This window comes from Oncorhynchus mykiss, chromosome 23 (genome assembly GCF_013265735.2).
Source record: "Oncorhynchus mykiss isolate Arlee chromosome 23, USDA_OmykA_1.1, whole genome shotgun sequence".
Taxonomy (NCBI): domain Eukaryota; kingdom Metazoa; phylum Chordata; class Actinopteri; order Salmoniformes; family Salmonidae; genus Oncorhynchus; species Oncorhynchus mykiss.
The window spans coordinates 25548203-25572643 of NC_048587.1; the positions used below are offsets into that span (position 1 = coordinate 25548203).

Sequence of the window (24441 nt, forward strand, 5' to 3'; positions counted from 1 at the left end):
AATGAGCAATTTAAAATGTATTAGGGGAATTTTGTTTTTACTTCCAGAACAGTCTGTTTGCAAATCCTAGGACATAGAAGGGCATCTTTATTAAATGGCAAAATAGTGAGATTACTCCAGTATAAGAGGGCAGTGATAGCATTGTTGGCTGTTTGGCCAGATAGCAGGTTATATTTATTCCCCCACTGGAATTTCTCAGGAGACAGACAGTTGATGGAAGTGAAAGCCAATTTAAAGGGAGCAATCTGTCCCGTTTGAACTACAGCTGCTTATAGAAGATTGAAATAACATCTAGCTGAGGATTTGTGTATATTACCTGTCTTTGATTTCTAATTGCTTTGTTTGTGGTTTTGAAGAAACTTCTTGGCCAGATCCTGAAGAGATGAATGAGGACAGACTTGAGTTATTCACTGCTAAACCTTCAACTCACTTAGTTCACTCTCATCCTCCTAGGACTCATGACCTTATACATACTCACTTAATATTCAATGAATATTTAAAAAAAATGTTTTTTTTTGCTATGTAACTACTGGGTAAAAAAGGCCATGGATATAAACATTTATTCAAATGTATACAGTTGAAGTCAGAAGTTTACATAGACCTTAGACAAATACATTTAATCTCAGTTTTTCACCATTCCTGACATTTAATCCTAGTAAAGATTCCCTGTCCTAGGTCAGTTAGGATCACCACTTTATTTTAAGAATGTGAAATGTCAGAATAATAGTAGAGAGAATTATTTATTTCAGCTTTTATTTATTTAATCAGAAGTTTACATACACTCAATTAGTATTTGGTAGCATTGCCTTTAAATTGTTTAACTTGTGTCAAACGTTTCGGGTAGCATTCCACAAGTTCGCACAATAAGTTGGCCCATTCCTCCTGACAGAGCTTGTGTAACTGAGTCAGGTTTGTAAAACCTCCTTACTCGCACGCGCTTTTTCAGTTCTGCCCACAAATGTTCTATAGGATTGAGGTCAGGGCTTTGTGATGGCCACTCCAATAACTTGACTTTGTTGTCCTTCAGCTATTTCATCACAACTTTGGAAGTATGCTTGGGGTTATTGTCCATTTGGATGACCCATTTGCTACCAAGCATTAACTTCCTAACCGATGTCTTGAGATGTTCCTACCTCATGATGCCATCTATTTTGTGAAGTGCACCAGTCCCTCCTGCAGCAAAGCACCCCCACATGATGCTGTCACCCCCATGCTTCATGGTTGGGATAGTGTTCTTTGGCTTGCAAGTCTCCCCCTTTTTTCCTTCCAACATAACGATGGTCATCATGGCCAAACAGTTATATTTGTGTTTCATCAGACCAGAGGACGTTTCTCCAAAAAGTACGATCTTTGTCCCCATGTGCAGTTGCAAACCGTAGTCTGGCATTTTTTTCAGTGGGTTTGGAGCAGTGGCTTCTTCCTTGCAGAGTGGCCTTAAAGGTTATGTCGATATAGGACTTGTTTTACTGTGGATATAGATACTTTTGTACCTGTTTCCTTCAGCATCTTCACAAGGCCCTTTGCTGTTGTTCTGGGATTGATTTGCACTTTTCGCACCAAAGTACATTCATCTCTAGGAGACAGGACACGTCTCCTTCCTGAGCGGTATGACGGCTGCATGGTCCCATGGTGTTTATACTTGCGTACTATTGTTTGTACAGATGAATGTGGTACATTCAGAAATTTTGTAATTGCTCCCAAGGAGGAACAAAACTTGTGGAGGTCAACAATTGTTTTTCTGAGGTCTTGGTTGAATTCTTTTGATTTTCCCATGATGTCAAGCAAAGAGGCACTGAGTTTAAAGGTAGGTCTTGAAATACATTCACAGGTACACCTCCAATTGACTCAAATTATGTAAATTAGCCTATCAGAAACCTCTAAAGCCATGACATAATTTTCTGGAATTTCTCCAAGTTGTTTAAAGGCACAGTCAACTTAGTGTATGTAAACTTCTGACCCACTGAAATTGTGATACAGTGAATTATAAGTGAAATAATCTGTCCGTAGCAATTGTTGGAAATATTACTTGTGTCATTCAAAGTAGATGTCCTAACCGACTTGCCAAAACTATAGTTTGTTAACAAGAAATGTGGTATTGTGGTTGAAAAACAAGTTTTAATGACTCCAACCTAAGTGTATGTAAACTTCCGACTTCAACTGTAACTAAAAAGCTGTAAAAACTAAAGTTTAAAACAAAGTTACTTTTGTCTTACCGAAGTTAAAAAAAATATTTAAAAAATAAACATATACATATAAATATTTGATGTCAGTTGTTGTTGCCATACCTACAGCATACCTTGATTTTATATCTACATAAATAAATAAAAACGTTTTTTTTTTTTTACTCTCGCAGTCTTGTTGCTGGTGTGTGGGAATAATGTGGTTACTTAAAAAAAGACAAACCTGCACACTGCTATTGCTCGTATCACAGTGTTTATTCAAACTTGCATGTTGACTGCCTCTCAGAGCTTTTTATATCCACATTAACTTCATAGTATTTAAAAGACAATCCAAGCTACTGACATGATCGCTTACAGTGTATACCTCTGAGAGAGGAATACGCTGCAATGATTGTTGTACTCTCCATACAGACTGAAATGTATTCACTTTATAATGGTAATGGCATGGACAGGGTGGAATCATACGGTTTTATATCGAACTACATTATACGTGTACAGTCTGAAGGCCAGGGCCATGAGGTGTTGTGGAAACCTGCAGGGATAATTGAGGTTCTGTAAAGATGACATACACTGCCCACTCTGGTCCTCATACCTTGAAAGTATCCACCTCAGTTGACATACTGTAACTGAAATTTTCAACCAAAGCAAATTCAAGTTTTTCTCTAAGAAATGTTTTATATTCAGCCAGCTAGAGACCAATTTACACTGCTGCAGAGTTAGTCATAGTCGTGTTTTTAATTAGATGTGACATTCTCAGTGGAAAATCATTGGAAGATAGATGTTGTAGGCCTATAAGGTGTTGGCCGTTGAAATATAGGCTACTGCGATCGCAACGAAATGGTTGGGTTTATCAGCAAATGTATATGTTTTGGCTTTCTATCACTGAATGATTTAATGCTTAGAGTAAAGATGTTCACAAAAATTCAAAGAACTTTAAATGTAATAATTCTCCCGCCTTTGGTATTTCAGAGTTTAACATGTGTTGGGTCAGAACATTGGTGAAGACAAAAGCATCTTAAACTTGTCATTCATCTGGTTCTGAGATGTGGAGAGCTGAGAGAGAGTCAGCCGTCATTGACTTTTAGGTCAGCACTGGGGCTTGTGGAGCCTCCCATCCGGAACGCTGAAATTCCCAGCTAATGGAACTCAGGAGACAGGGAGCGTCGGTGAAAGAGCCCTTTGTCGTCGAGGTCTTTGACGACAAACCCGGAGGATGACATCGTAATCAGAGCTGAGACGTCAGGGTAAAGCCAGGGACTTCAGACTCAGAGCACAACTAGCTTGTAAACGTGACTGACGTGACAGAGATTAACAGGACCGATGTTCATGGGTACGGAGATGCGTATTTGAACATGCTGGGAAAAGCATAAAGCAATCTCCATGGTTAGGGGGTATGTAAGGAATATGTCAGAAATAGTCCAAATCCACCTTCATGGTGAGAAGACTCATCATGCTATAAGTTGGAGGGTAGAGAACACAACCAAAAAGATTACATGCGAAACTGGAGACAGGCAGCTAAACAAAATTCCAGGACACATTTGCATAGGATAAAGTGTCATGGACAGTACAGCAAGAGACTGACCACATCTTCATACTGTATGAGGCCTTTGTAGCAGAGAATTATGGCATTATGCAACTATGTGAGACACAGGCAGAAAATAACAGTGCAACTATTCATGTATATTCCAATGAGCGCCTAAATGTGCCTTTAGGCTCAACGGGTTACTTTAATGACACCCACAAACCACTGTATTGATACAACTGACCTTCTCTTGGGAATGACTTTCTGTAACCATAAGCGAATTACCCCTGTTCCAGTGGCTGAGCAGAGACTGACAGCCTGTACATTATGAGGAGAGGGATGCCTTTGTCTCTCAAGAGCACAGAGCAACATACTCCGGATCATATACCCTACTGTCTGGGACGACTATGGATTTTGATTCTAATCTTCCATCCCGGAGACAGAGCAGATGTGTTCCTTTGAGTCACTACTGTTAAGTCTGAGTCAAGCTGATTAAAGATTATTGATCAATAACAGAAAAATGCATATTGTGTGGGCGATACAACAACAGAGAACCAGCTGAAGCATTTAATGAGCCACACATTCTAAGGTACAGTGTATTCTGGCAGCAGGTCGCTAGTTCAAATCTGTTGCTGTGCCCTTGAGCAAGGCGCTTAACCCTAATTTCTCCAGGGTCATTGTTGACAATGGCTGACCCTGGCTGAGACCTCACTCTCTGAGGATGTCTCAGGAGGAGTTGGGATATGCAAAAAAACACATTTGCAATTCACAATAAACACGTGTAATAAACACGTGTAATAAACCCGTGTACATGTGTGAAATAGGACAAATATACCAACCAAATTACTATTCTAAGATTAATTATAAGTAGGTAGAAAAAGGTTCCCAGCAGAAAGACATACAGAGGTACAAAATGTAAAATATACTGAACAAAAATATAAATGCAACATGCAACAATTTCAAAGATTTTTCTGAGTTACAGTTCATATAAGGAAATCAGTCAATTGAAATTAATTCATTAGGCCCAAATCTATGGATTTCACATGACTGGGCAGGGGTGCAGCTATGGGTGGGCCTTAGAGAACATGGGCCCACCCACTTGGCAGTCACACCCACTGGGGAGCCAGGCCCAGCCAATCAGAATGAGTTTATCCCCACAAAAGGGCTTTAATATAGAAATAAATACACCTCAGTGTAACGGATGTGAAATGGCTAGCTAGTTTGCGGTGGTGCGTGCTAATAGCATTTCAATCGGTGACGTCACTTGCTCTGAGACCTTGAAGTAGTGGTTCCCCTTGCTCTGCAAGGGCCGTGGCTTTTGTGGAGCGATGGGTAACGATGCTTTGTGGGTGTCAGTTGTTGATGTGTGCAGAGGGTCCCTGGTTCGTGCCCGGGTATGGGCGAGGGGACGGACTAAAGTAATACTGTTACATCAGCACCACCTCCACCCCGCTCAGACGATCCCGCAGGTAAAGAAGCCTGGTGTGGAGGTCCTTGGCTGGCATGGTTACTGTACACCTGGTCTGCGGTTGTGAGACCGGTTGGACGTACTGCCAAATTCTCTAAAACAACGTTGGAGGCAGCTTATGGTAGATAGATTAACATTAAATTATCTGGCAACAGCTCTGGTGGATATTCTTGCAGTCAGCATGCCAATTGCATGCTCCCTCAAAACTAGAGACCTCTGTGGCATTATGTTGTGTGACAAAACTACACATTTTAAAGTGGCCTTTTAGTGTCCCCAGCACAAGGTGCATCTGTGTAATGATCATGCTGTTTAATCAGCTTATTGATATGCTACACCTGTCAGGTACAGTAAGGAGAAATGCTCACTAGTAGTGATGTAGGCAATTTTGTGCAGAAAATTTGAGAGAAATAAGATTTTGGGGGATTTGGGGGATTTTTTATTTCGGCTCAACACTTTACATGTTGTGTTAACATTTTTGTTCAGTGTAGATAAGAGGAATCAAGGAGATATGTTACATTAATTACTCAAGGGGGGTTAAATTCAGGGGGTTGAATTAATTACTCAAATAAATGTTTAAGCCGACATTTTATCATAATTATTATTTATAAAAGAATATCTGTCAGACGTATTTCGCGGAGGGGGTACATTGACTGGACCATTTATGTGGATGCTACCATGATTATGCATATAATTAATTATGAATAATGATGACTGAGAAAGTTTACATAGGGTCAAAGATCATACCCCCAAGACATGCTAACCTCTCACCATTACCAATGATTTACCATTAATTTCTATCGGGCACAAAATAATCAGAAACACAACCAAAACGAACTGTAAATGCATCCAACAAGTTTGTAGTCACAAAGCTTGATGTAGTCATTGCGCGCTGGAAATATGGGACCAAATACTAAACTTCTGAATACTTTATTGAGAAGAATATTTCATTTTGACCAATACTTTTCAAATAAAACATGTATTACTTGTTATTAAACTAAATATATTTCTCTGAGCAATTGTATTAGTATAAAATAATATAATTTCCCAATATTTTTGAAGCATACAAAATAGCATGATGCAAAACTCGTTATACCGGCTGTATTAGAGCTGTTCTGCCTGCTTGACTGGCTCAGATACACGTGAAAACATGAAATGACCCAGGAATCGATAGAACGTCGCTCAGAGATGCACAAATACGATATAACATTCAAAATGCGTGAATCTTTCATTTAACAGTCAAATTGCCATTTTTACAGATTCCAAAATCCTTGTATGAATTATAAGTCTATGGCCACAACCTAACAAGTTGTTCAATATTTGGATTATTATTTTTTATTTTTTATCTATCCAAATTCGATACTCTCTCATTGACCTCCATAGAAACACTCCTTGCTTGTTGGGCGAAACAACAAAAAACGCCACCTGCTGGAGGAAGATAGATTTTCTCCACTCGACTCTCAGCTGCGCGACACACGTCATCAATTGGGCATCATGCGTGTTCATAGCTTCTCGCTCATTGTAGAGGAGAAGAGCGTAGCGGCTCCGATGTGAAAGGGTATGCTGGTCTCGTGAATCAGACTTCTTTATGTAGGCTCTCTCTTTTTTCTGTCGCTCCGGTCTACTTTTCCTTTTTCAAACTCACTTCTCAATGTCTTGGAGACTTAATTGCCAAGTTCTTGAGCGCAGCATGCAGGGATTTCAACATGCTTGGATAAAAAGTTTTTGACAGCTCCGATTTCGTGATCTAGTTCTGGGGAGTTTCGGACCTGATCCGACTCTAGGCTACTGCTTTGCATCCCGCATCCTGTCAATCAATCGTAGACAGCATAGTTTGGTCGTGTCGTTTCCGTAATACAATCCGAACACATTTTCCCCAAAACCGGGCAACATGACAAACTGGAGTTGGAATAACTTTTCATTTCTGATTGCTTTTTATGTCTTGTCCATGTCCGTTGCAACGGGCAAAACAGACAACACACTTCTGAATTTACATGACGGTAAGTCTCTATTTCAATTAGCAATGTTGACATTTTTATTCTTTGTACTATACACAGTATACAGTGTGTACCAAATGTCTGTTAACGTCAGTCTAAATGGATTAAAATGGAATCAACCTTAATTCAGCTATTTTATCAAAGTTTCCATTAATGCAAAAATCACAGGCAACAAATGTAAAAATATGCAGATGTGAGCAATTCCACTTTAAAAAACAAACCGTTTTTTCTGCATCTCTATTTTGGCCAAATGTAATACAAATGTGTGTGAGTGTTAGAGGTAGAGAGGGAGAGAAAGACAGGGAGGGAGGGAGAGAGAGGTTTGTTACTGTGGTGCATCCTGTGGCTATTGTTTCCTGCACAGTAAAATAAGACAATAGCAGGAAAGTCTGACAGACAGTGACAGCAGTGCTGGATAGATGAGTTTAACACACTACACATTGCCTGCTTATGTTCAGATTGCAGAAATACATACATCAAAATGAAGAATTAAATATTCATGAGTGATTACTGTACAGTATGCGTGAGTGAGAAAAAAATATCTAATCTGTGTGTGTGTGTGTGACAGGGATACATACAGAGAGAGTGAGAGACTGACAGAGGGAGAGAAATAGCGACAGAGAGAGAAGGGCAACCAGTGCAGCACAAACAACATTGTAAATACCACCAATATGTATCTATTTATTTCTCTTCCCCAACTATTCGTACCACAACTATTTGCACATTGCTAAAACACTGTACATTGTTGATAATATTACACTTGAGATGCGTCCTTTGATCAGAGAGAGGATCTAGTGAGGGCATCTGTGAACACTCAGCCTGTCAGCTGGATTTAGCCAAAGGGACTGGCCTCAGAACAGCTATTATCCTCCATCTCCCACCCTCTTGAGTAGAGCTTTTCTGACTCAGTCAGTGGTACAGAGGGAGTGGGAAGTTAAGAAACTGTTAGGATAAAGAGAGTTTTGTAGTGGGTATTTGGTAACCTGGGTGGAATTGTGTTTGAGCCACTTCTATGGTCTCTCCATGAAACATAACATTAGTGAGTGTAGGGATTTAGATGGGTTAGGATAGGCCTATGTTTCATAACACCTCTTATAGCCTAGTTTATTCATGACATATAAATGGTTTCTCTATCATCTCCTCATTACAGAAGGGAGGGATGATAATGACAGTGTTTATCGTTCCATCTGCTGCACTCTGTGAAAGGCCATTAAACCAGAATATATTTTAGTAACCTACAAAGGTTACACTCTGGTCCTGCATGACTCTAAACAGGTCGTAAAAATACTTTGAGGATGGTGTGTATTGAAATACTGCAAAACCTTGCTTGGATGTCAGCAGGATATCGACTGAGATCTCTCCACTTATACATTTAAATTGCAGGATAGACCATGTAGTTGGAATGTCTTCATCAACAAATGTAAAATATTGGACGTGCTCTACTCTTATAATAAGATACTGATGTGTCATTTGTGATCAGTCATGTGTGGGCTATAGCAGGGAGGTAAAGATTCAAGGTCTCGTAGAACTTGTTCAATAGGTGATAGTTCGAGAATCTTCACCTTCTCACTGGCAATTTGGAGAGAACTGAAAGGATAGTTCAGACTCAATGCCATTCTGGATTCTTATCACAGTTCATATAATTCATTGCCATAGAGGCTGTAAGATCCTACTGTGTGTTCATTGGTGATTGTCAAAGGAGGTGGAGTCTCCCAGAACTCCCAGAAAAGTTGGACTGTCAATCCAGAGAAAATGTGAATTTGGTTGCTAAACTATAATCACATGCTGTAAGGCTAGAGGAGTGAAGTTATCCTAATTACTGTGTAACTACAGGGTTGTCAAACAACAAAAATGATTGGGTAATCGGTCTACTTTGAAAATAGCATCGTAGTGAATGTCGGTTTCATTTCAGACCGATAAACTCTTAATCATGTTTATTCCTATTAGTCTACATAGATTTAAACAAGGTTGTGTACAACCTGTGATTAATCCAGTCTTCAATAAATAATTAGACTAGGGAGCCGAATTACCTTGATTAGATTTGAGGATATTATATATTCAGTCAGACTGCTGCCCTGGTAAACTGCATTCATTATAAGGGATATAATGTCGTTGGTTGTGTCAAAATAGTAAGGAAGGGCCAGGGAGAGAAGATTTTACTCTGACCACACAAACATGGACACACAGAGAAACAGTCTGAGACACACACACACACACACACACTCTTTCTCTGAGGAGTGTAGCGCTCATCGCCGTTTCCTTAGATGTAACTCTTGTATCCTCTCAGAATGCTATGGGATGGGTGATGGCCGCCACCGTTGCCACACCCTCCCTCTAGTTCATTGGCTGCCTTTGACATTATGGGGACATGTTGGCATTAGTTATTGTCGTTTTGGGACTGTGAGGAACAGTTATGAGTGTCTCTCTCTGAAAGCTGCCATTGGTCATTAAAGTTGTCTGTGTGATTTAGCTACCTGCTGCTCGCCAGACGCTGCTGCTGCACCACCCTGGGAGCTAACAGACAAACACAACCTGACATGCATCCCAACACACAGATGCATGCACACATGAGTGCACAAGTGAATATAGAAAACACACTCGCATGTGTGTCCACTTCGAATCCCCCTTCATACACACACACAAAACCCATTGTAGAAACAAAATAAGAAAAACACATTTCTCTGTCAACGTTTCGGTTGACAAAATACTTTTTTCAAGTCTACACAAATGTCAGTAGGCAATCAGTTCATCGAAAAATAATTCATTTTTCTTATAAAGAACTTGTTAACAAAAGCCATAGTTCTGCAGTACATTGCTAACAGGCAGAGATAGGAAGGCATTTCCAAACCTAGGAGTTCTTTGTAGTGGACACAGCAGCAGAACAGATGACCACACTGGGCACAGACAAAAAGCACTCAGAGTGAGTGCTTTTTGACATTATCAGTGCGAGGCATGAACCCTATGCCCTCTTTAGGTATACTCATGGAGAGAGGTGCCATGCTAGATGCCTGTCTTCTCAATTGGATGTCCTTATAAGGCATGCATAAAATGAGGTTCATGCTGGGGTGTTCCAATAGTGGGGCCATGTTAGGTGAGCCTAAATGCCAACTGAGAGGTAAAGAAAGGAATGAAGGAGAGGGGAGAGGGCTTCATTGTGCACGGCAGAGTGAACTGACAGACACATGCAGTGTATGGGTGGGTCATTGGGCCAGTTGCAGTTTTGAGGACTTTCTAAGCACCATGTCACTATTGGTTTAGACAGTGTCATCATCACTCACTTAACATGACCTGCTATGTACTTTGTGACACACTTGACACAAAGATTGTGGAAAATACAATCTGACATTGATTGTAGCTGTCAGAGCAGGGGAAATATGATGTCCTACAGTCACTTATTTTTTTTAACTAATCAACACTAGAGAGTGCTGTGTCACGACTATGTAACTACACATCTTAATCATTATTTTATTGATTCTAGCCATTTCACCCTGGTCAGTTTTATGGACTGACCTTTAGAATGCTTTTGATGGTGAGCAGAGGTACTAAAACCCCTGTGTTGGGGACACTGAGGTGATAGCTGGAGTGTGCTTCTCCACAGCTGGCTGTTAGTTGTTCCTACATTCTGGCCTTCAGTTACAGAAGGCCATAATCCACAGGTCCCCATGATGGGATCCCCAGAGCTCAGAGGCAGAATCCTGGGTCTGCAGAGAACAATTTGGAAAATGGCTCCTATGCCGAGGATTCCTCTGAAGCTCCTGAGGGATGGGTGTGCCTGCTGGAGGCAGATCTCACTAACCCACCACGTCAGGCATAGGAAGCCCCACCCTAACTCACACAGACACGTACACACACACTTCAGGGATCTCCCTTAACAGAAGAAACTGACTTGTTGGAAAGGTGGCATCCTATGACGGTGCCACGTTGATAGTCACTGAGCTCTTCAGTAAGGCCATTCTACTGCCAATATTTGTCTATAGAGATTGCATGGCTGTGTGCTCGATTTTATACACCTGTCAGCAACCTGTGTGGCTGAAATAGCTTAATCCACAGAAGGGTGTCCACATACTTTTGTATGTACTGTATAGCATTTTTCTATGCATCGTCAAGAGTGGATGAACAGACTCGGGTAAGATGAAGGGAGGAGGGGTGTCTCTTTGTCATCAACAGCTGGTGTGCAATCTCTAATGTTAAGGAAGTCTCAAGTTTTTCCTCACCTGAGTTAGAATACCGTGTGATAAGTTGCAGACCATACTGTTTACCAAGAGTGTTTTTTTGGAGATGTCTATTTACCACCACAAACCGATACTGGCACTAAGACCACACTCAACGACCTGTATAGGTCGTGTGAATTTAATGCAGGGAAACTAAAAGATATTTTACCAAATTTTTACCAACATGTCACCTGTGCAACTAGAGGCGACAAAACTCTAGAGCACTTTTACTCAAACAGGAAGTACCAGTGATGCACTCAATACGGAAGTTGTCCAATGAAGCAGATGCTAATATACAGGACTGTTTCGCTAGCACAGACTGGAATATGTTCCGTGATTTATCAAATAACATTGAGTTTACCACATCAGTCACTGGCTTAATTAATAAGTGCATCGACAACATCATCCCCACAGTGACCATACCCCAACCAGAAGCCATGGATTACAGGCAACATCCGCACTGGATGTTAGAACTGCTGCTTTCCAGGAGCGGTACACTAATCCGGACAGTTCTAAGAAATCCAGTTAACTGGAGGGGGTGTTGAGATGTTGGCCAAGGTCAGGGTAGCCAGGTGGAAAGCATGGCCAGCCGTGGAAAAATGCTAATTGAAATGATCGATTATCGTAGATTTATCGGTGGTGACAGTGTCTCCTATCCTCAGTGCAGTGGGCAGCTGGAAGGAGGTGCTCTTATTCTCCATGGACTTTACAGTGTCCCAAAACTTTTTGGAATTAGTGCAACAGGAAGCAAATTTCGGTTTGAAAAAGCTAGCCTTAGCTTTCCTAACTGACTGAGTATATTGGTTCCTGACTTCCCTGAAAAGTTGCAAATCGCGGAGGCTATTCATTGCTAATGCAGAATGCCACAGGATGTTTTTGTGCTGGTCAAGGGCAGTCAAGTCTGGGGTGAACCAAGGGCTATATTTGTTCTTAGTTCTACATTTTCTTAATGGGAGGAAAGCACGTTTGAAGAGCAACCAGGCATCCTCTACTGACAGGATTATGTCAATATCCTTCCAGGTAAATTAGAAGGCCTCCTCGCTGAAGTGTTTTAGGGAGCATTTGATAGTGATGAAGGGTGGTCGTTTGACCGTGGACCAATAGCAGACGCAGGCAATGAGGCAGTGATCACTGAGATCCTGGTTGAAGACAGCAGAGGTCTATTTAGAGGGAAGGTTGGTCAGGATGATATCTAAGAGGGTGCCCATGGTTACGGATTTTGGGTTGTACCTGGTAGGTTCCTTGATGATTTGTGTGAGATTGAGGGCATTTAGCTTAGATTATAGGATGGCCAGGGTGTTAAGCATGTCCCAGTTTAGGTCACCTAACAGTATGAACTCTGAAGATAGATGGGGGGCGATCAATTCACATATGGTGTCCAGGACACAACTGGGGTCCGAGGGGGGTCTATAACAAGCGGCAACGGTGATAGACTTGTTTCTGGAATGACTAAATTATAATCGCACCGTAGCACTCAGATCTATAGCCATGAAATGCTTTTAGAGGTTGGTCATTGCTCACATCAACACTATTATCCCAGACACCCTGGACCCACTCTAACTCACATACTGCTCCAACAGAACCACAGATGACGCAATCTCTATTGCACTCCACACTGCCCTCACTCATGTGGACAAAAATAATACCTATGTAAGAATGCTGTTCATTGACTACAGCTCAGTATTCATAACTATAGTTCCCTCCAAGCTCATCACCAAGCTCAGGACCCTGGGACTGAACACCTCCCTCTGCAAATGGATTCTGGACTTCCTGAAGTGGGGCCCCCAGGCGGTGAGGGCATGCAACAACACATACGCCACGATGACCAGCAACATGAGGGCCCTTCGGGTGTGCTTGGTTCCCTCCTGTACTCCCCATTGACCCACAACTGCGTGGCCACGCACAACTCCAACACCATCACCACGTTTGCTGATGACCCAACAGTGGTAGGAATGATCACTGACCTGGCAGTGTGGTGCCAGGGCAACAACCTCTCCCTCAACGTCAACAAGACAAAAAAGCTGATCGTGGACTACAGGAAACAGAGGGGCGAGCATGCCCCAGCGATGGTGCTGTAATTGCACAGGTCTAGAGCTTTCTCTGTGTCCACATCACTAAGCAATGAACATGGTCCACACACACCCACACAGTTGTGAAGAGGGAACGACAGCACCTCTTCCCCCTCAGGAAGCTGAAAAGATTTGGCATGGGCCCTCAGATCCTCAAAAAGTTCTACAGCTGCACCATTGACGGCATCTTGATTGGCTGCTTCACCGCTTGGTATGGTAACTGCAAGGCACTCGGAGCTACAGAGGGTGGTGAGTACGGCCCAGTACATCCCTGGGGCCAAGCTCCCTGCCATGCAGGACCTCTATACAAGGCGGTGTTAGAGGAAACAATTGTCAAAGAAGCCATAAACTGCTTCCACACGGCAAGCGGTACCAAGTCTGGAACCAACAGGAACCTGAACAGCTTCTACCCCCAAGACTACTAAACAAGCCTACTAAGTAGCAAATCAAATGGCTACTCGGATAACCTGCATTGACCCTTTTCTGCACTAACTCTCTTGCACTGACATATATGCACACGTCCTGGACTCTACCCACACATATACACTTTTTTGCACTCTCTCCTGCCCTGACTCTATGAACACACACACACACACACACACACTACACCTGTTGTTTAGGAAGGAGGTGACCAATATAATTTTACTTGATTGATCATAAACATCACAGAGGAGAGAGCTAGCACTAGCTATAGATTTTATTAGTGTAAGAGTAGGATTTCTAATAGGATTTGTTTCAACGACTGTTTTTTTTTATTGTGTGCAAAGTGATACAGTAAAGTTTTAACAAGGAAAATTGTTAAATATTTTTCTTTGATGTTGTAGCATTAGCCCTAAAACCATAACTGGCTCGTTCAAAGGAGGCTTGTGTCTTATAAATGGGTCTGCCTTTGTACTTTAGTACTATACTTTCAGAGTGATGAAATGACATTAAAGTCTTTGCTGCTAGAAGCGCAGGCAGTTAAAAGATACAGTCTACAAAATGGATTTGATTGGCCTTTGTTAGTGCTAACAGAATGGGTGCAGCCCTATTGACTTCAGTAGATAGTTCTTCATTCAAAGATCATTGAAGTTAGATTGATGTAATCGGTAATTGAATATCTGAAATGTTTGTAGCTCCCCTCACTCTCTCAACCTTCAACCTTCAAATAAAATGTCAATATGTTTTCTATCTAGATCAAAATATAGAATGGTGGTTGTTGACGTTCTTTAAGTAGAAAAGTGTACCGCTAGGGAGATGTACTCAAGGAAACACCTCAATGCACTGTGAGTAATATGACATTGATCACAGCCTAAGGAGATAATGAAACCAACTTGGCAAAAAGCCACTGTTCTGTTCTCTCTTGTTCTGACTCTTGCCCTTTATCTCTCAACACATTTCTCTCTCTCTCTCTCTCTCTCTCTCTCTCTCTCTCTCTCTCTCTCTCTCTCTCGCTTTGTGTTCCTCAAGAGAGACTAAAACACTGTAAAAATACTGTAAATATCAGGTGTGAATGAAAGGGAATGTATTCAGGAACCATAAGCAGCCCATGTAATACAATACTTACAGTGGGGCAAAAAAGTATTTAGTCAGCCACCAATTGTGCAAGTTCTCCCACTTAAAAAGATGAGAGGCCTGTAATTTTCATCATAGGTACACTTCAACTATGACAGACAAAATGAGAAGGAAAAAAATCCAGAAAATCACATTGTAGGATTTTTAATGAATTTATTTGCAAAATATGGTCGAAAATAAGTATTTGGTCAATAACAAAAGTTAATCTCAATACTTTGTTATATACCCTTTGTTGGCAATGACAGAGGTCAAACGTTTTCTGTAAGTCTTCACAAGGTTTTCACACACTGTTGCAGGTATTTTGGCCCATTCCTCCATGCAGATCTCCTCTAGAGCAGTGATGTTTTGGGGCTGTTGCTGGGCAACACGGACTTTCAACTCCCTCCAAAGATTTTCTATGGGAACCTTGAAATGCTTCTTACGAAGCCACTCCTTCGTTGCCCGGGTGATGTGTTTGGGATCATTGTCATGCTGAAAGACCCAGCTACGTTTCATCTTCAATGCCCTTGCTGATGGCAGGCTTTGTTACTTTGGTCCCAGCTCTCTGCAGGTCATTCACTAGGTCCCCCCGTGTGGTTCTCGGATTTTTGCTCACCGTTCTTGTGATCATTTTGACCCCACGGGGTGAGATCTTGCGTGGAGCCCCAGATCGAGGGAGATTATCAGTGGTCTTGTATGTCTTCCATTTCCTAATAATTGCTCCCACAGTTGATTTCTTCAAACCAAGCTGCTTACCTATTGCATATTCAGTCTTCCCAGCCTGGTGCAGGTCTACAATTTTGTTTCTGGTGTCCTTTACCAGCTCTTTGGTCTTGGCCATAGTGGAGTTTGGAGTGTGACTGTTTGAGGTTGTGGACAGGTGTCTTTTATACTGATAACAAGTTCAAACAGGTGCCATTAATACAGGTAACGAGTGGAGGACAGAGGAGCCTCATAAAGAAGAAGTTACAGGTCTGTGAGAACCAGAAATCTTGCTTGTTTGTAGGTGACCAAATACTTATTTTCCACCGTAATTTGCAAATAAATTCATTAAAAATCCTACAATGTGATTTTCTGGATTTTTTTTCTCATTTTGTCTGTCATAGTTGAAGTGTACCTATGATGAAAATTACAGGCCTCGCTCATCTTTTTAAGTGGGAGAACTTGCACAATTGGTGGCTGACTAAATACTTTTTTGCCTCACTGTATTTACTTATTATTTTTGTGTGCGTATAATAGGGTTGCTGCCAGGCAGACTTGGTTTTTGAATGTAGTCTGCAACTGATTTTTCTTTGTGCCAAGGATATGGGAATTGGACTGTGGTTGGCATACCAACATTCTCACCAGAAAACATATGGGAACGTAGGGTTTTATTTATAATTCTACGTGTTCCCAGGGGAGATCAAGCATATGAGAATGATCATGCATGTCAACATTTTCCCTGATTCCAGAGTACTGTTGACGGAGAGATGATAGACATTGCATGCACCCTTCCACACGCATGCACAACCACACAGACACACACACATTGACGACCTCTCATCCGTCTCTATATTAACAACAAATAATAAACAAGTGTTTCAGTGTGTAAGATCAGAGGGACCACATGAATAAAGATGGGGAATAGAGTTTAGAGCTAGTGTTGAAACCTTTATTAAAAGACATCTGCTTGACTTACTTTCATAGTCTTCTTTTAAAATTGCACTCTAGCCGCAGACTGTGGCCACTGTTAAACACTGTCTGTCGCGGTTTTCACGCACCAGGTCTCATTTCGCTAGGATACGAACCACAGTGGATAAATGGAGTTTGGGCCATGCTGGGAGCACAGTCTATTGACAGTTTGTTTGATGACAGTTTGTTTGATGACTCTTCAAAGAGTCCCAGTCCCATTAACCAGAGAGAGAGAAAGTGACAGAGAGTGATGAGATCTCCAGCTGAGATGATAGGGAAAATAGACACTGTAGTTCCCTGCTGTAGGCCCTGAGTTCTCAGACTTCTTTCTTACACACACACCATGATCCAGTCTCCCGGTGGCATTTCCAGACAGAAAACCAAAGCCCCCCTAATGCATAGCAGTAGAGCTCAGAGAACATGAAGAGAACAACAGTCTCTCTGTGTTTACTGGTGGAGTTGTGGTTCCCAGAGCCTCTCATTGGTGATAGCAGGGCTTTATCACCACTCCTTAGTTCTCCCTCACTCCCTCCCTCTTTTCCTCCCTCCACCTTCCCAGGGGCCAGGGTTCCCTTCAGTTCCTTCTTGGACACACAGGAATCCCACTGGGCCTGCTATAATCTGAGCATGCTCAGTGTGGACCTCAGATGACCACAATGATCGAGGAGGGGGAGCATGGAGAGAGATACTGACAAACTGAAGGGGGTTCCATATCTTTCCCACGCTCAGCTTGAAGTCAGTCACACAGTATACAGTGTACCATACTGTATATACACTACTGTTCAAAAGTTGGGGGTCACTTAGAAATGTGCTTGTTTTTTAAAGAAAAGCAAATTTTTGGTCCATTTAAAATAACATCAAATTGATCAGAAATAAAGTGTAGACAGTGTAGACATTGATCCTAACACTGGAGCTCCACAGGGGTGCGTGCTCAGTCCCCTCCTGTAATCCCTGTTCACCCACAACTGCAACTGCAACACCATCATTAAGTTTGCAGACGACACAACAGTGGTAGGCCTGATCACAGACAACGACGAGACAGCCTATTGGGAGGAGATCGGAGACCTGGCCGGGTGGTGCCAGAATAACAACCTATCCCTCAACGTAGCCAAGACTAAGGAGATGATTGTGGACTACAGGAAAAGGAGGACCGAGCACTCCCCCATTCTCATCGACGGGGCTGTAAATGGAGGAGGTTGAGAGCTTCAAGTTCCTTGGTGTCCACATCAACAACAAACTAGAATGGTCCAAACACACCAAGACAGTCATGAAGAGGGCACGACAAAGCCTTTTCCCCCTCAGGAAACTAAAAAGATTTGCCATGGGTCCTGAGATACTCAAAAGGTTCTACTGCTGCAACATTGAGAGCGTCCTGACCAGTTGCATCACTGCCTTGTACGGCAATTGCTCGGCCTCTGACCGCAAGGCACTACAGAGGGTAGTGCGTACAGCCCAGTACATCACTGGGGCTAAGCTGCCTGCCATACAGGACCTCTACACCAGGCGGTGTCAGAGGAAGGCCCTAAAAATTGTCAAAGACCCCAGCCACCCCAGTCATAGACTATTCTCTCTACTACCGCATGGCAAGTGGTACCGGAGTGCCAAGTCTAGGACAAAAAGGCTTCTCAACAGTTTTTACCCCCAAGCCATAAGACTCCTGAACAGGTAATCAAATAATTACCCGGACTATTTGCATTGTGTGCCCCCCCAACCCCTATTTTTATGCTGCTGCTACACTGTTTATCATATATTCATAGTATTCTATCTATAAATTAATGTACATACTACCTCAATCAGCCTGACTCCTGTGTTTTTTTACTGTTGTTTTATTTCTTTACTTGCCTATTGTTCACCTAACACCTTTTTTGCACTATTGGTTAGAGCCTGTAAGTAAGCATTTCACTGTAAGGTCTACTACACCTGTTGTCTTCGGCGCACGTGACAAATACACTTTGATTTGATTTGACTATTGTAGCTGGAAACTAGTCAAACGTTTGGACACACCTACTCATTCAAAGGTTTGTCTTTATTTTTACTATTTTCTACATTGTAGAATAATAGTGAAGACCTCAAAACTATGAAATAACACATATGGAATAATTTAGTAACCAGAAAAGTGTTAAACAAATCAAAATATATTTTAGATTTTACAGTCATGGCCAAAATTTTGAGAATGACACAAATATTAATTTCCACAAGGTTTGCTGCTTCAGTATCTTTAGATATTTTTGTCAGATGTTACTATGGAATACTGAAGTATAATTACAAGCATTTCATAAGTGTCAAAGGCTTTTATGGACAGTTACATGAGTTGATGCAAAGAGTCAAGACCTCTGCAATCTGCCCTGGCATGCTGTCAATTAACTTCTAGGCCACATCCTGACTGATGGCAGCCCATTCTTGCATAATCAATGCTTGGATTTTGTCCGAATTTGTGGGTTTTTGTTTGTCCACCCATCCCTTGAGGATTGACCACAAGTTCTCAATGGGATTAAGGTCTGGGGAGTTTCCTGGCCATAGACCCAAAATATCGATGTTTTGTTCCCCGAGCCACTTAGTTATCACTTTTGCCTTGTGGCAAGGTGCTCCATCATGCTGGAAAAGGCATAGTTCGTTACCAAACTGTTCCTGGATGGTTGGGAGAAGTTGCTCTTGGAGGATGTGTTGGTACCAGTCTTTATTCATGGCAGTGTTCTTAGGAAAAATTGTGAGTGAGCCCACTCCCTTGGCCGAGAAGCAACCCCACACATGAATGATCTCAGGATGCTTTACTGTTGGCATGACACAGGACTGATGGCAGCGCTCCGGACAAGCATTTTTCCGGATGCCCCAAACAATGGGAAAGGGGATTCATCAGAGAAAATTACTTTACCCCAGTCCTCAGCAGTCCAATCCCTGTACCTTTTGCAGAATATCAGTCTGTCCCTGATGTTTTTTTCTGGAGAGAATTGGCTTCTTTGCTGCCCTTCTTGACACCAGGCTATCCTCCTAAAGTCTTTGCCTCACTGTGTGTGCAGATGCACTCAAGACTGCCTGCTGCCATTCCTGAGCAAGCTCTGTACTGGTGGTGCCCTGATCCCGCAGCTGAATCAACTTTAGGAGACGGTCCTGGAGCTTGCTGGACTTTCTTGGGCGCCCTGAAGCGTTCTTCACAACATTTGAACCGCTCTCCTTGAAGTTCTTGATGATCTGATAAAGGGTTGATTTAGGTGCAATCTTACTGGCAGCAATATCCTTGCTTGTGAAGCCCTTTTTGTTGAAAGCAATGATGACGGCATGTGTTTCCTTGCAGGTAACCATGGTTGACAGAGTAAGAACAATGATTCCAAGCACCACCCTCCTTTAGAAGCTTCCAGTCTGTTATTAGAACTCAATCAGCATGACAGCGTGATCTCCAGCCTCGTCAACATTCACACCTGTGTTAACGAGAGAATCACTGACATGATATCAGCTGGTCCTTTTGTGGCAGGGCAGAAATGCAGTCTAAATGTTTTTTGGGGATTCAGTTCATTTGCATGGCAAAGAGGGACTTTGCCATTAATTGCAATTCATCCGATCACTCTTCATAACCTTCTGGAGTATATGCAAATTGCCATCATACAAACTGAGGCAGCAGACTTTGTGAAAATGTATATTTGTGTCATTCTCAATAATTTTGGCCACGACTATAGATTCTTCAAAGTAGCCACCCTTTGCCTTGGGTGAAAGCTGATGACAGCTTTGCACACTCTTGGCATTCTCTCACCCAGCTTCACCTGGAATGCTTTTCCAACAGTCTTGAAGGAGTTCCCATTCTAAATAAATCACAGACAGTGTCACTAGCAAAGCACCCCCACACCATCACACCTCCTCCTCTATGCTTCAGTGTGGGAACCACACATGCAGAGATCATCCGTTCACCTACTCTGCGTCTCTCAAAGACACAACGGTTGGAACCAAAAAATCTCAAATTTGGACTCATCAGACATAAAGACACGTTTCCACCGGTCTTGTGTCCATTGCTCGTGTTTCTTGGCCCAAGCAAGTCTCTTCTTATTATCGGTGTCATTTAGTCGTGGTTTCTTTGCAGCAATTTGACCAATTTGACCATGCAGTCTCCTCTAAACAGTTGATGTTGCGTTGTGTCTGTTTCTTGAACTCTCTGAAGCATTTATTAAGGCTGCAATCTGAAGTGCAGTTATTCTAATGAATGTATCATCTGCAGCCGAGGTAACTCTTGGTTTTCCTTTCCTGTGGCGGTCCTCATGAGAGACAGTTTCATCATAGTGCTTGATAGTTTTTGTGACTGCACATGAAGAAACAAAGTTCTTAACTTTTTCCAGATTGACTTTCCTTCAAGTCTTAAAGTAATGATGGACTGTCGTTTCTCTTTTCTTATTTGAGCTGTTCTTGCCATAACATGGACATGGTCTTTTACCAAATAGGCTATCTTCTGTATACCACCAGTCCCCTGTAGAGGTCGACCGATAATGATTTTTCAACGCCGATACCGATTATTGGAGGACCAACAAAAGCCGATACTGATAAATCACCGATTTAAAAAAAAATATATATATATATATTATTTATTTGTAATAATGACAGTTACAACAATACTGAATGAACACTATTATTTTAACTTAATATTAAATTTGGTTTAAATAATGCAAAAACAAATGGTTGGAGAAGAAAGTAAAAGTGCAATATGTGCCATGTAAAAAAGCTAACGTTTAAGTTACTTGCTCAGAACATGAGAACATATGAAAGCTGGTGGTTCCTTTTAACATGAGTCTTCAATATTCCCAGGTAAGAAGATTTAGGTCGTAGTTATTATAGGAATTATATGGCTATTTCTCTCTATACCATTTGTATTTCATATACCTTTGACTATTGGATGTTCTTATAGGCACTATAGTATTGCCAGTGTAACAGTATAGCTTCCGTCCCTCTCCTCGCCCCTACCTGGGCTCGAACCAGGGATACATTGACAACAGCCACTCCTCGAAGCATCGTTACCCATCGCTCCAGAAAAGCCGCGTCCCTTGCAGAGCAAGGGGAACAACTACTTCGAGGTCTCAGAGCGAGTGACGTCACCAATTGTATTTTATCGAACAGGTGGCATCCCTAAATATAAATATTGCTGTTAAGTTGCACAACCTTCAATGTTATGTCATGATTATGTACAATTCTGGCAAATGAAGTACGGCCTTTGTTAGGAAGAAATGGTCTTCACATAGTTCGCAACGAGCCAGGTGGCCCAAACTGCTGCATAAACCCTGACTCGGAAAACAGGAGAAGTGACACAATTTCCCTAGTTAAAAGAAATTCATGTTAGCAGGCAATATTAACTAAATTTGTAGGTTTTAAAAATATATACTTGTGTATTGATTTTTTTAATATGCATTGATGCTTATGGTTAGGTACACATTGGTGCAACGACAGTGCTTTTTTTCGTGAATGCGCTTGTTATTAAATCATCACCCGTTTGGAGAAGTAGGCTGTGATTCGATGAGAAATTAACAGGCACCGCATCGATTATATGCAACGCAGGACAATCTAGATAAACTAGTAACATCATCAACCATGTGTAGTTAACTAGTGATTATGTTAAGATTGATTGTTTTTTATAAGATAAGTTTAATGCTAGCTAGCAACAGGTAGTCAGCCTGCCACGCAGTCTCCTCGTGGAGTGCAATGTAATCGGCCACAATCGGTGTCCAAAAATGAAGAAAAAATTAAGATTACCGATTGTTATGAAAACTTGAAATCGGCCCTAATTAATCAGCCATTCCGATTAATCGGTCAACCTCTAGTCCCTTGTCACAACACAACTGATTGGCTCAAACGCATTAAGGAAAGAAAATCCACAAATTAACTTTTAACAAGGCACACCTGTTAATTGAAATGTATTCCAGGTGACTACCTCATGAATTGTGCAAAGCTGTCATCACAGCAAAGGGTGGTTATTTTGAAGAATTTCTAATATAAATATATTTGATTTGTTTAACAATTTTTTGGTTACTACATGATTCCATATGTTATTTCATAGTTTTGATGTCTTCACTTATTATTCTACAATGTAGAAATAAATAAAAACTTGAATGAGTAGGTGTGTCAACATTTGACAAGTACATACATACATACATGCATACATAAACACTGTCTGCTTGTATATAAATACTCAAATGGACAGCTTCCTGTATGTGTCTAGCTTGTCTAACTGACTACATATAACCTCCAGTGAATTCACCTTACAAGGAGGGTAAATAAGTTGCTTTTAATGTGAAAATAGATTTACACTAGAACAACAAATTGGGGGGAAAAGAGCTTCATATCGATTGACCGTATAACAGAGAAATTGATTTAATGCGCAGCACAGCAGTAGGTTGGTTTGTGCAGCAGTGGTGTCGAGATATATTGTTAAAGCTGTGTTCCTGATGAGCTGTGTTAAAGCATCCATTATTGATGTTGTGTCTGTGGTCTTACTGCAGAACAGAGACCCTTTGGGGACACCACTGTTTTACAGTCGAATAAGTGAGAGCTTGCAATGTGTTTGGAAAAGCAATACTGTTGGTTTCCAAAGCCAATATGTCTATAGCACTTTGCTGTCTGAGGGCTACCTTTGTGTGAAACCCATATGGTGTGTTTATAATGAACACGAGGGGAGACAGGGCTGGTTTCAAGCGCAGTGCGCAGCAGGTTGTTCTTGTGAAGCACCACAGGAGGAGGCAGGTAGCTGAGTCCAGGGGCAGGCAGAAGGTCATACACAGGGGGTCCAAAAGGGCAACCGTACAGGCAGGGAAAAGGCTAGTAACATAGTCCGGAAGATCAGGCAATAGGTAGATGGCCTATCGAATTTCATGTTAATGTACATTTTGTGAAGTGCACCAGTCCCTCCTGCAGCAAAGCACCCCTACAACATGATGCTGCCACCCCAGTGCTTCACAGTTGGGATGCTGTTCTTTGGCTTGCAAGCCTCCCCTATTTCCTCCGAACATAGCGATGGTCATCATAGCCAAACAGTTCTATTTTTGATTCATCAGACCAGAGGACATTTCTCCAAAAAGTACCATCTTTGTCCCCATGTGCAGTTGCAAACTGTAGTCTGGCTTTTTTATGGCAGTTTTGGAGCAGTGGTTCTTCCTTGCTGAGCGACATTTCAGGTTATATCGACTCATTTTACTGTTGATATATATACTTTTGTACCTGTTTCCTCCAGCATCTTCACAGGATCATTTGCTGTTGTTCTGGGATTGATTTGCACTTTTCGCACCAAAGTATGTTCATCTCTAGGAGACAGAACACGTCTCCTTTCTGAGCGGTATGACGGCTGGTTGATCCCATGGTGTTTATACTTGCGTGGTATTGTTTGTACAGATCAACGTTGTACCTTCAGCTGTTTGGAAATTGCTCCCAAGGATGAACCAGACTTGTGGAGGTCTACATTTTTTTTCTGAGGTCTTGCCTGATTTCTTTTGATTTCCCCATGATGTCAAGCAAAGAGGCACTGAGTTTGAAGGTAGGCCTTGAAATACATCCACAGGTACACCTCCAATTGACTCAAATTATGTCAATTAGCCTATCTAAAGCCATGACATCATTTTCTGGAATTTTCCAAGCTGTTTAAAGGCTCAGTGAACTTAGTGTATGTAAACTTCTGGCCACTGGAATTGTGATCCAGTGAATTATAAGTGAAATAATCTGTCTGTAAACAATTGTTGGAAAAATGACTTGTGTCATGCACAAAGTAGATGTCCTAACCGACTTGCCAAAACTATAGTTTGTTAACAAGAAATGTGTGGAGTGGTTGAAAA

The 24441-nt window shown here is 41.7% G+C and overlaps 1 protein-coding gene across 2 annotated transcripts in view; it reads left to right on the forward strand.

The window, feature by feature from the left end:
* The first annotated feature begins 6679 nt into the window (after positions 1 to 6679).
* The window catches only part of adam12 (ADAM metallopeptidase domain 12), a 146222-nt gene continuing 128460 nt past the window's right edge, over positions 6680 to 24441 (forward strand). For both annotated transcript variants that reach the window (XM_021580539.2, XM_021580540.2), the window contains exon 1: positions 6680 to 7167. In XM_021580539.2, coding sequence (XP_021436214.2) covers positions 7059 to 7167 — 109 coding nt within the window. In that variant the 5' untranslated portion in view covers positions 6680 to 7058. The remainder of the gene's footprint in view (positions 7168 to 24441) is intronic.